The sequence below is a fragment of the Petaurus breviceps genome, unplaced genomic scaffold, assembly GCF_028583685.1.
Source record: "Petaurus breviceps papuanus isolate PSGF00001 unplaced genomic scaffold, PetGlider_PUasm1.0 90842, whole genome shotgun sequence".
Lineage (NCBI taxonomy): Eukaryota > Metazoa > Chordata > Mammalia > Diprotodontia > Petauridae > Petaurus > Petaurus breviceps.
In genome coordinates this window covers 25,100,790-25,113,912 of record NW_027187358.1, presented here as the reverse complement: position 1 = coordinate 25,113,912, position 13,123 = coordinate 25,100,790, and the positions used below count along the sequence as shown (strand labels likewise).

The 13,123-nt window shown below is 33.9% G+C and overlaps 1 protein-coding gene across 2 annotated transcripts in view; it reads left to right on the top strand.

Moving 5' to 3' along the window:
- Window positions 1-13,123, top strand: part of FANCL (FA complementation group L) — an 81,027-nt gene that overhangs the window by 40,505 nt on the left and 27,399 nt on the right. For both annotated transcript variants that reach the window (XM_069071771.1, XM_069071772.1), the window contains one exon: window positions 6,566-6,634. In XM_069071771.1, coding sequence (XP_068927872.1) covers window positions 6,566-6,634 — 69 coding nt within the window. The remainder of the gene's footprint in view (window positions 1-6,565; window positions 6,635-13,123) is intronic.

The window sequence follows — 13,123 nt, the reverse complement described above, 5'->3', positions numbered from 1 at the left end:
AAAAGATTAAGAAGAAAAATATTTTCTTCATAACAATTCCAGAGGCAGGTAGAGCAAAATTATCCCTGCTTTCCATATTAATAAGCGGAAACTGAGTGTGGTTTAGTGTTTTGTCAATGATCATGCAACTGGATGGAGATAAGACTTCTACTAAGCCCATATCTGGATTCCTCTCCAGTAGACTGTCACAGAATCTTAGCTGTGTCAGTTAGCCTGAGAAAACTAATTTCTGGATTTCTTTATTTCTGTCTCATTTTAATGAATTGACTTCCTATGGTTGTCTCAAAAGATCAAGTAACTTAAAAGGAGTAATTAATGATTTGACAGAGTTCTTTTTGTTATTTTGATTTTTTTGTCACAATTTAAGAATGAGGCTGAGCACACAGCATGAGAAAGTATAGATAGTACTTTTTAAGAAACTTTCATTTAAAATGTTGAAGTTTGAAAGTCCTTTGAGTTATTATGTAGATGATACCTTCCTCTTATTTTCTAAAGACCAAATACAGTATTATTCACCATACATTGAGCATTTAGCAAATGGTAATTCATGATCATTAATCACTATAACTTTTTTTTAAATAGGCATTTTTACAGGTAATAGGCTAGAAACTTCTGTTGGTTTTCAAATGAAGATATGGATTTAAATAGTTATCTGAATATTCATATTAGATTAAAAAGCTTTGGAGCAAAATTGTTACTGGGAGCTCTTTGTCAAGTCCTTTAGTACTCATTTGAACCAACTAACATGTCTTTTAGGTAAAAAGAATTTATTTCTTTAGAATTAATATATAATAAATATGTATCCTCTATGCTGGAACACAAGTTTCTCTGTGCATATTAAAATAGTAGTATTAACTGTATTATCAATATAGGCCTATCTATACATGTATGTGCATGAAGGGAGTAGTCAGAATTATGAAAATTGAATGTTTTCACATCTGGAAACAGCAAGCCCTGGCATCAGTCATATTTTGAAATTAGTACAAGATCATTACACTGGATGTTTCTCCTATCTCAAGTGCCAGAGTTCCACGGATCTGGAGTCCTTGGCTGAGATCTACTGAGATGATGCTGACACTTAAGTCCACTAGGTGCTCTTGAATAGCCATCCCTTTTTCCCTTTTGCCTTCATTCCCCTCAGTGAATTTCCCTTCCTTTCCCTGTTTCCTTTGTGTTTTGTATTCCTGAAATTTTTTTTTTTCTTTGATATATTGTAAAAACTTTAGGCAGGTTATGCCTGCCATAGAATTCTTAGCATATTGGCAATCACTACTACTCAATAAAAACATGTTCAGTTTACTGACTCAGAACAATGCTATTTTACTTTATTTTGATGGTCCTGGGATGTAGTTTTTGAATAATAATTGGAATAGACAATTTCTGTAGATTAGAGGCTTACATAGTAGTAACTAGGGAAACACTAGAATATGAAGAAAATCAGGACATGTAACTTTTTTATTGTACTTAGTAGTCATCAATCAACTCTATTTCAGAAGATTGTAGTGATGAAAAGATCAATTGTGTTTGTCCTTTTTAAAAATGTGTCTGGCATTTAAGCTTGCCACAAGAGAAAATTAATATATAAAAGCGTGTGCTGGGTGACATAGAAATTTGATATCTGATGGTTCCCATATAAGACATATTGAGAAATCACTCCATTTATCAGTCCCTACCCCTTTGCTTTCTTTCTTGCTCTCTTTCCTTCCTTCTTTCCACTTAATTTTGAATAATAGAATTTTAAGACCATCTTGTGTTAAAGTTGTAAGACAGAATAAATAAGAAATAATCTTATTTTTAAGAGAAGTGTAGCAATTGTGTTTTAATTGGCATGAAATGATCTCACTTTCCATTTTAGTTAATAGGAATGCTCTCCTAAGTCTTTTTATCCTCAGAAAAAGTCTTATAGTGACAACCACCAGGACTTTTAATGAAACTCTGTTTGTTTATAAAACAAACAGAAAAGGTATTTGTTGTTGCAAAGACTGGAATGAATAAAATTTTAAATTCTGCTTACTGATTATCATTTTGTTTGACTTACTGTTTATCATTCTTTCCTACTTCTTATAAAAACTAGTAAAAGGAATCTTAGAATTTCAGAAGGGCTTTTTGGGTGTTACCTTATACAGCAGCCACAGCTGTTATAGTAGAGTTCATAAGTAAAAATAAGGTTCTAAGACAGTTGGGAATGAATTAGGAGATCGTATTTTCCTTCCTCTCGAAAGGAATGGAGAAGTCAGCATGCTTCTGGTTGTAAATGGGATTGTTTATTAGGATCTCAGCTTTAATAGAATCTGAATGAAAGCTGTTGCAAGTAAGTTTCTCTTGTAGGGATATTTTGTTTCCAGAATGTCAGTTATGCAATGATAGATGCAACTGTCCATTTAAAGTATGTGATGCAGCTCATCAGTTCAAACTGAGTTATAGGCTATGAGAGAAGGGCAAAGTTATTTTTACTAACCTGAAAATAAGTGGCCTGTCATTTTATATAAATAGACCATCTCTTTTCTAGGTGTGGAAAGTAAGAACCTGAGTCAGATAGGGCATCACTGAGTAGCCTCAAAGAATATAGATATTAAATACTATTAGAGTTGAAATGGTTGAGTTACCATTCTTACAAAAATTTTGTTCAAAGGCCCTTATCAAGCCTCAGTACCTTGAAGCTATTTTAAACTAAATGAAACAGGCTCAAAAGGATCCCTACCTAAGAACAAAGTGAAAGAAATAAATTTCCATTCCCACCCTTTGATAATACATATTGACACTCTTGTAACACACATACATCATCAGAAATTTTATGCTTTATTGTTTTAAAACTATCTTTAAGGTGTGTGTGGTTTTTTTTTTATTTTTGCGGAAGTTGGGGGTGCGGCTGGGTGGCACAGTGAGTAAAATCACCAGCCCCAGAGACAGGAGGACCTGAATTTGGTTTGAGCCTCAGACACTTAACACCCACACAAAAAAAACTAACCTTGGGCAAGTTACTTAACCCCAAGTGCCCTCCAAAAGGCCAAAAAAAAAATTTGCTGTGAGTCATCTAAGATATATAAATAAAATTGTCTTTTTAATTTCAAAGGACAGCCTCAATTTTCCTTTCAAATTCAAGGAAAATCAGGATTCCAGGCCAAACAGATTATCCCATTTGATCACTTGGGGTGGGAATATCCCCCAGCATCACCCTGCTTTGTGTTTCCTTACCACAGGACACAGCAGTATCGCCTGAAGCTATGGAATCAGGAGCTAAAAGGCTCAAAAAAGCCCAAGACAAAAATCTTATGCTGAATTTTCTGTGAGGAAAAAGTCTGTTTTAAGAGTCTAAAAACTGCCCATGATTCTGTAGCAGCTACTGCCATTGATACTTAATAGGATGTCACATTATGATAGTCATCATGTGTTTTCATTGCTCAAGAAGGGCACTCTAAATTGACTGTTTCAGTGATCTCTGAAAAAAATGCTTTATGTCACTTAGAGCCTTTTTAGTCACTTAAAACTTCCAAGTAAAACTCAAGTTGAGAATTTGGTGGTGACTCTGTGGTAGATGTCTTGAAATTTGGTAAAGTGCTGCTGAGGAAATTACTGCTTGCTGGACATTTACAGATACAGATAAAGTATCATGAAAATGGGTGTGGCAGTGTTCTATTCTTTGTATTAAAGTTACTGATTCATAAACTAGGTATCAATCTTAGGGATTTTTTTTTTCAGTGTAGGGGATAACATTTGATGAACTGCTTATTAACATCTCATGAAGCAGATTTTTTTGAGTAAGTAATTTTTTTTAAGTGGTTGATAGTTTGTCTGAAAAGATTTTCTGCTCATTCATTTGCAAGTATTTTTGCCTTCAAAAGTAGAGCAAGAGCACTTGATTTGTTAAATCAGGCAGAGGGCCTGAGTAGAGATGAGCTTTGGTTCTTTCATCAGAAAGATGTGCCTACTTTGTGCTTACTTTGACATAGATTATATTTAGACATATAGTTGTTTGATAGGACACCACCAAGGTTAAAGATTGAGCATTTACTTTACTTTTTATTTTCTTCACTTTGAATTAAAATCCTGTGAAGCTGTGGATGCTTTTTTTAAGCAGAAACTTTTGTGAAAAGAATGATGTGTCAAAGTAATTATATGCCAATCTTACATGCTATACCCTTCTTCTTTACCTTACTTGCATTACATTGTTTAGTCTAACATCAGAAGTACCGAAAGGAAAATAGATTCACTGTGTATGGTTTACAATGCTTAATTCATATATTCAACACATAAGAGACTGGCACTTTTTCAAAGCAGAGGTTCCTACTAAAGAGACTATAATGTCTTGTGACATAAGAACTCTCACCTTGAACTCAGCATTCTGTTTCAGGGGACAGGTGTATGAGAGGCTTCATGCTAAATAAGTCTGATAAGTTCACTCTCATATAAAAGCTAAAAAAAAGAAGCAGTATCTTTCAAAACTAAAGTTAAAAGTTAAATTAGGGAGTAAGATTTAAAGTTCTTGACCTATATTTCTAGAACCCACTGAAATGACTGGGTACATGGGAATGGGCAACAACCCTATTAGATTGATATATTAAAAAAAAAAAAACCTTAGCTTTAGATTAGTTGACATCCATTTTGATCTTTGGGAGACCTGAAAGTTTTAAGAGGATAATGAGATTTCTTCATTTTGTTTGTTATTATTGTTATTATTTTTATTTATTTTTTAAAGTCTGTCTTTTTAGTATTACAAAAGATTTTATAGAAACAGTAGAGAAAGAGAATAATGAAGTTGTTGTTTAGATTTAATTGAATCCTCAAGATATTTGTCTGAGAATTCTGTGATACTTGCTTCTCTTTTGTGGAGGCTTTCTTCCTAAGTCATTTATAGTCTTTCTCAGGTGCTTTTCCAAAGACCATAAAGGGTCTTATTGTTTTTAAAATATCATTTGCTGGTAAGATGAGATGCTTTTCTTCTTAACATAATGGCCTATGTATATTTATTTCCATTTATGTCCAAAGCCATGAATGCTACATATTTAATGCAAACTTCATGATCCACTTGCTGTATTTGGTTGGTGCTTTGCATCAGTTTGAGAGTTGATGTTTATTGATGGACTAACTGACAGTTCTCAGCAGGTAGTAGTGCACAAAATAGGGAAACTAAATACTTGCCACTTTTTAAATAGTTGAGGGCCTTACAACATGCTCTTATTATTTTGTTTGGAGTGATGTGAATTATTAGAAAGTCAGATATATTTACCAGAAGGTAAATACAACAATACACTCCAGTGCTAAATATAAATGATTTTTGTACCATCTGAAACTCAGCTTATCTGCTTTATTGTTCCCCTCCATTAACCTAATCAGTCAAGACTTGACTGTCAGTTGGCTCTTATCACTACATCATATCTAAGCTGTTCTGTAGTTTTTCCTTTAAATCATTCTACATATCAGCTTATATCAGTGTATCAATAAATATTTTTTGAACTAAATCAATTTTAGATTGTAAGTTACCAACAGGCTTAAATAAATACCTTTCTTTGTATAGCACTCAGCAGAGTAAAATCTTAATTTTAACACTGAGCTCTTTTGGGGTGCTAATAAATTTCCACTCAAATTCTTGTTGGTGAACTGGCACTTCTATACTTACGCAAGAAAACACTTAAAATTGGGAGGTAGAAAAGGGATTTAATGTAAGACACAAAAACAGCATATGTCTTTTTTCTTCACAAAGTTGTTTTTTTTCTTCTTAAATTCAGTCTCCTTCAAGGAAAATAATGAGAAAATTATAAATAATTACCTATGAAAGTAAAGAATCCTAAAATTGAACTCTCAAGAGGTGAGAAAATATTGGACAACTTTCTTTAAATTAACTCTACCTAAACTCTTTAAGATGTGATTATCTTTTCCTAATCTAAAACCCCAGGAAGATTCTGTGGCCTCCTTTGGAAGTTATAAATCCCTGTTCTTTATCATGACTATGGTAGAGAATCTTCCCTCTCCAGAAAGACTTCACTTTGTGAGATTGATTTCAGACCTAAGATCTATTAATGTCAGATTATTTTCAGATTTTGGACTTTATCAACCCTTAATGGACTAGTCTTGCATTCTTTTCTTTCCCTTTCATTAGTTTTATCTTCTTTATTTTACTTGAAGTTATTTGTGTGAGTGGTTTTTTAAAGTGAATCTCAACCTTTGTCTCATCTTAAAATAAAAATGTATCAGTATGGAAAATCATGCTTTGATGAAAAAATTATCTGTGTAATTTTCATTGTACTTATATATTTGTGTACATTTTTTATTTGTTTTAGGAGATTACAATAATAAGCATTTAATTAGGATTTCCCATGTGTACAACACTGTGCTAAGGGTGATACAAAGTTTAGATAACTCAACCTCTGTTTTCATGGAACTTACAGTCCTATAGTACTACCTGTTTACACAATGTCAAAAGCTTTCTGAGATTGCCAGATTGAAAATTAGATATAAAACCTTTGTATTTGAAATAGATCTATTCTATTTTAGTGGAAGCCACGTAACCTGAAAGACAAAGAGGAGCAGAAATGGTTTAAGTTGTCCCTTTTTTTTCCCCCCACAGTATCCAACAGAATCACCAGATTGCTTAGTGGATTTACCGCTTCCATTTTCTGTTTCCTGGACACCACAGGTAAGTTCTTATGTTTCCTATTAGCTACAGCTTCACTCATTTTGAAAGTTACATTTATACCTAGATTCATCATCTTGCTGGTTTGTGTAGGGGACAAAAATCAATGTTCCAAAAATTATGATTTTGTAAAAAAAAAAAAAAGATTAAATGTTGTTAGTGAAGTTAGAATGAATTCTGAGATTCTTTGAGAACTGATGAGAGTTTTGGAAATAATGGTTTTGGCCTTGAAAGTAGAAATTCTTTCAGGTTAATTTTTTCTGAATGTTCCATTTTCTTAGCTAATTGGGATATTTGGCACACAAATTCTATCTTGAAAGGCTTTATTTTTTATTTTAAAAATTTTAACATTTTCAGGTCATCTTTAATGGAAACACTGGTAAGACTCTTTCCTGAAGCAGCAGAAATGCCACTGCTACAATATAGATACAAAATCTCATTAATGATAATGTAAATAGATGTTAGGTAATTGATTTTTTTTAACTGTCTGCTCTTACCTATATCAAGTTCTGTTTTAGTGCTCCTGGACTTTAAATTTAGAAGATCTTTATTTTCTTTTCTTTTTGTAAAATAATAGACATGGCTTTGTGGCATCCATATTAAAAATGGGTAATTTTCCTTATGGTCCCTGTCTTCCTGCTGGGTTGATAATGTTTTGATGTATTTTTCTTTTGCTCTGATGAGAGGTCTGCTGCTGCTGCTCTGACATATTCATTTGGATGAATAATTATAACTTGCACAATGTCAAGCTGAAGATGGTAGGGTTTTGTGCGTCATGACAAGCCTAGTAGCCAGTGCAGGTGTCTCACAGCGTGATCAGCAACAGCCAGTGTATTCTGGCTCGGAGGAGACATTTAGAGTAGTAAGAAATCAGCACCAAGGGCAGCGCTGCTGCTGCCGCTGCCTCTGCTGCTGTTATATGTGCCAAATATACACAAAGTGCTTCTCAATGACAAGGGCTTGAGCATCTACTTATTTCGGTTATTTACTTTTTTCATTAACCCAATGGATTTTCTTTTATACATTTTAACATATAAGCAGCCTATTGAGTTCATTTCTCATTACGTGTCTCTGTGTTTAAATAACCAAGCTAGAACAAACAAACCAAAACCCACCTCAAACTCTGGTGCTAGCCGTTCTCTCCTTAGTCTCTTCTGGGGAAATTGGTAACTGATGAAGCCATGAATTGAATGATAAAGCCTTTTTGTAAGGTAGCAATGTCAAGGACATAATGGTTGTATCAAAATCAGTGTGTACTGATGAGAGCTTTGATCACATTAAAATGGACACCAGTAATCAGAGTTTTGCTTGCACATGTTCTATTAAAATAGTTCAGCCTAGGACAAATAGACTTGCCACAGGTTCTTGGTATTTTCAGACCTCACATGTTACAATAGGTTGTGAAAATCTCATCTTCTTGGAAAAACACCACAAGTACAAGAGCTTAATGGAAAAGCCTCTGGCTGATTATCTGATAGTGAATAAAATATTTGTAATTAAAGGAAACATTTCTGTTTTATAGTGGAGACCCATAAGTTAGAGCAGCTGAGTAGCAGTTAGCTATTCTGGATTTTGTTTATACTTCATCCACTGACTTAATTGCATGAATATGAATATGTCATGTGACTACCCTTTACCTCAGTTTACCTAAAATTATCTTCAAATAATGAGTTGGGTTTTTTTTTTCTGACTTAGAATATTGAGGAAAGTCATTGTTACTAAAAAAATGAAATTTCTAGATATAAAGTTTTGGACTAGGTCAGTGATTAAATTGGAATAAGCAGGTGAGGAGGGAGAGAAGGAATAAACAATTATACAGTATCTGTTATGTGCCAAGTGCTTTTTACAAAAATCTCATTTGATCGTCACAATAACCCTGGGACATAGGTGCTATTTATTATCCCCATGTTACATTTTAGGAAACTGAGGCAAAGAGGGGTTAAGTGTCTTACCCAGGGCTGCACACCTGGTATCAGTTTCTGATGTAAACAGTTGTGTCTTGATTCCAGGCCCAGTACTTTCCACTGTGCCATCAGCTCACCTCTAGGAAACCTTTGTTGAGGAAATTCTCTCTACCAGTACAAATCAGTACCTAGCCTTTAAACTTGGAGTCTTAAAGAGTTTTCTGGAGAGCTCAGAAGTTCAGTGACTTGCCCAGGATTGCACAGCCAATTTGTGTCATAGGTGGGACTTGAACCAAGGTCTTTCTTATTCCAAAACCAGCTCCTTATTCACTATGCCATTTTGAAAGGTCATGCCAGTATGAGGCAAACTCTTACAAGTCCTACCAAGCTGGAAATGTTGTTTGAGGACTGCCTAGCCAAATTTGGAGAGATTTGTTACTAAGTTAGCCACTAGAATTTGACTCTTCTCAACCACAACTCATGAAACCATTTAATAAGGTATGGTAAAGTGGCGATCCATTTTGATGAAGAGAGTACCCATCTCAGTAAAGTCATGGGTCCTTGAAATATGCCTAAGTTATTAAGACATTTGGTTTTAGATTCCCAGAATTCCTACCATTTCCAAAGTGATGTGGCAAAAAAGCCAGCAAACTTAATGGAGGGCAGAAGAAGTTGAATTTAATACAACTCTGTCATGAACTCTTTTGGAAACATATCCAGGGCCTTGCTGCTACACCTTGAGGAGGTAGTGGAGTAGGATTTCAGTAGTGTCGTATTCTTCTCTTACCATTAGAGGAGTAAAACTTGAGAGAGTTTATCCTGATATTTTGTGATAGGGTGTTTAGTATTATATGTATTAATGATCTCTTTCATTAGCTTTGGTGATTGCTGGTTGATCATACCTAGGCTAAGGAATTTGTTAATTTTTATTTTAAAAATAGAATACTAGAACCTCACTAATTTTCTGTTTGTTGGCCACAGTTTAATATAGCATTTAGCGTGTAGTTTTCGTTTGTTGATTTAAATTCTGGTATATATGCGCTAGATGCAAGCATGTTTTTTTTTTTAATTTTCATTTCTGTAGTTCATGCCTTTCCACATTAAAAATTTATAAATTATCCGTGGGATGTCTATAATAAAACATGACTAAGTTTTACAATACTACATACCTCAGATGAGCCAAGGGCAAATGATGAACAAATGCTTTAAACTTCATTTTTTTGAGTGGCTTTATGTACAGAGAAACATGTCGCTGGTGCATTGAATGCTGTGATGTTGCTATTGCTTGAACTAAGATGTAAAATAGTGGAGAATCTTATTTAGTGGCAAATATGTAACAAGTTTATCAATAACACCTATAAGGTGTTGATTTGCAATTACTTTATTAATATTCTTTATTAGTCTTAACTAGACATTTAAAATACCTTTCTTGAAGATTAATCTGCATTAATAAAAAAATACCAAAATAAGAAAGAAACAGCATTTTTCTGCTAAGTAGTTACTGACCAGATTAAAAAAAAGCATAGAATTAGTTATTCCATTATTCCAGGGTTTAATTGGTTTTTCAGTTGATAGAAGATTTGGATATCATAGAATTCTTTCCAATCTGGCCATCCCTAATAGGTGAACTGTGCATATAGAAAAGCATAAAGTCCGAATAATTGTCACCCAGCTTTACTTTACTGAGTTTGAAGCCACAGAACTATACTCTCTCATTTCTAACCTTTTCATTTAAACATTTCTCTGTCATAATCTACCTTTCTCCCATTAGAAATATCCCCTTTCCTTTACAAAGCTCACCTCTTCACTTATATCCTTAATTCAATCTATCAGCAATAATTTCCTGTTTTTCTTATGTATCTGCTTTTTCCTCTCTCTGCCTACAAACCTGCTTAGGTTTTCCTGATGAAAATAATATTCCCTTGTGATACCATTCCTCTCTTCCATTCACTGCCAAATTTCTTGAAGAAATAATCTGTATCCATTTACTGCCTTTCCTTTTTCTCTACTCATTTACTTCTCAATTGCTTGAAATCTAGATTCTATTACCAATACTCTACTGACATTAATTATTGAAGGTCACTATGACCTCCTCATCAACAACATACATTTTTTCTCAGTTCTCAGTCCTCTTGACCACCTTGCTTCCTTTGATACTCAACCAATTCCTCCTTAACATTCTTCTTTGTTGATCTTCATAACATTGAAGTAGGTTCTTCCAGCTTTTAAAAATATACTTTCTTAATTCCCTTTATTGACTTTTCTTCCTTTTCCCTGTAAATATTGGCATTTTCTAGGATTTTGAGGGGGGCTTGCTTTTCTCTATTTATTTTCTTCAGCGATCTCTTCATACATAAGGCCTCAGTTATGACCTCTATGAAGATAACTTCCAAATCTATATGTCCAGTCTCATGTGTTCTTCTGAACTGCTGACCCACATTTCTAACTATCTCCTGCGTATCTCTACTTACATATCTGCCACATACACTCAACAACTCAATATTTCCAAAATGGAACTCAAAATCTTTGCCTCAAAACGTATTCATCTTTATAAGTACTTATCTGTTAATAGCATACCTAACATCCAAGTTAACTCAAAATGTAAGGTCTTCTAGGGCAAGGACTGCTTTCTTTAGGAGCAGCTTACTATCATGGATTGAGCCCTGAACTTAGCACAACAAAGATCTAAGTTTCAGTTCTACCTTAGACATTTAACTAGGTATATGACTCCAGTAAGTCTCTTAACCTCCCTCAACCTCAGTTTCTTCACTTCTAAAGAGGGTGTAACAATAGTACTTGCCCCATAGAATTGTGAAGATCAAATGGAATAATATATATAAAGCACTCTAAAGGCAAATCTTAAAGTACATTATAAATATTCACTATCACCATTATAATCATTTTCATCATGATCCTCCCCTGTGACATCCTTTTGCCATGTCTGGTACATGACAGATTCTTAATTAATGCTTTTTGACTGTTTAATGTTTGTTGAGTTGGATCGAATTAGCCCAAGCCATCTTTGACTACATCCTTTAATTGTTCTGTCTACCTTCACAACACTTCTTATACATCCTTCCCCTTTTGTTCCATTTCCCACAGCCACTAGTTCAAACTTTCATTATGTCTTAGCTGTGCTCCTACATTCATTTTACTCAGTTTTATAAGTATTGTTGTTTCTTAACTCTCTTTCTAGACTGTGAGGGCCATGATCATGTCTTAATTCTTCTTTCCACTCTCCCCCCCTCTCCCCCATACCTAAGATAGCTCCTTGCTATATAGGAAGTGCTCAGTTTTGTAGAATGTATGCTCAATAAATGGTAATCTCATTGAGTTAAAGTCCACAATAGTATTGGTAGGCTCAGCATAACTCCATGGAGCATATTAATTAAATGTTTGAGATACCAGCTTAATTTAGTTTAAACAGCTGAAGAAATTTATCAGTGTCTTATTATTCATGAAGCTCTTAAGATGCCTAGCTTTCTGTTTTCTTAGTGTGCAACTATAGGTGTTAGAGTTAAAATATTCTATCATTTTATTCATTGGTTGCTCTTAAAATAGCCAGAGTTTATAAGGGGAAAGAAAAAATGTTACCTGTGGTACTTATATACTTGAAAATCACCATAACTCATACATTGAAGTACAGAGATATTTTCCTATTTTCCAGTGTACAAAAACAAATAAAAATGGAGTTGATGTTGTTTCTAATTAACCATGATGTCATATGATTATGGTAGATGATTGCTGAAGAATTACTTTATAAATAATATCTGACAACCCTAGGCAAGACTCAGTTATTATTATGGCTTTACTAAGAAATTAAGACTATTAAATTTTTGACTAATACTTTTACATTTAGAAGAAATTAATATCTTGAAATTTTGAAAGAATATTTTATATGAGCATATATTAAAAACATTAAAAGGATGTTTTAGATGACAGTTTCTAATTATCTTTTTGATTTTGTCATTTTAAACACTTTGGGAATAAGGAATGTTTTAAACTTACACTTTCTAACTTTATATATTCTAGCAAAGATTGGAGCCACAGTTCTAGTTTTGGCCCTACCACCAGCTACGTGACCTCAAGCAAAAGTTATTTAACTTTCATTTTCCTCATTCATAATATAAAAGAAGTAGATTGAATATTCTCTGGGACTCTTCCACTTATAGTGACATAGAGCCCCTCCATATATGTCTGTCAATCAATGACCTATAACTTAGTTGCTACACAATTATGACCTGTACATTATCCCAACTTCATGATTTATTTGTCCCTTTAAATGATATGCATCGCTAGCAAGGCAAAGTGATAAGCTATGACTGTTTATTCTTTTTGGTTTCCAGGGCTAATTGTATACTTTAAAAACTATTCCTTTGGGGTCCTAGATGCCTTCAAAGAGAATTGGCAGCAGGAATAGAAAAGGTAGGCATTCGTTTGATGGCACAACAAGAAGGGAGTCAGAACAAGAGAGATACCTTCAAAATACTATGTCCTCTGAATATACATCATTTTAATGCCAGAAAATCCTACCCTTGATGGTGTGTGTGTGTGTGTGTGTGTGTGTGTGTGTGTGTGTGTGTGTGTG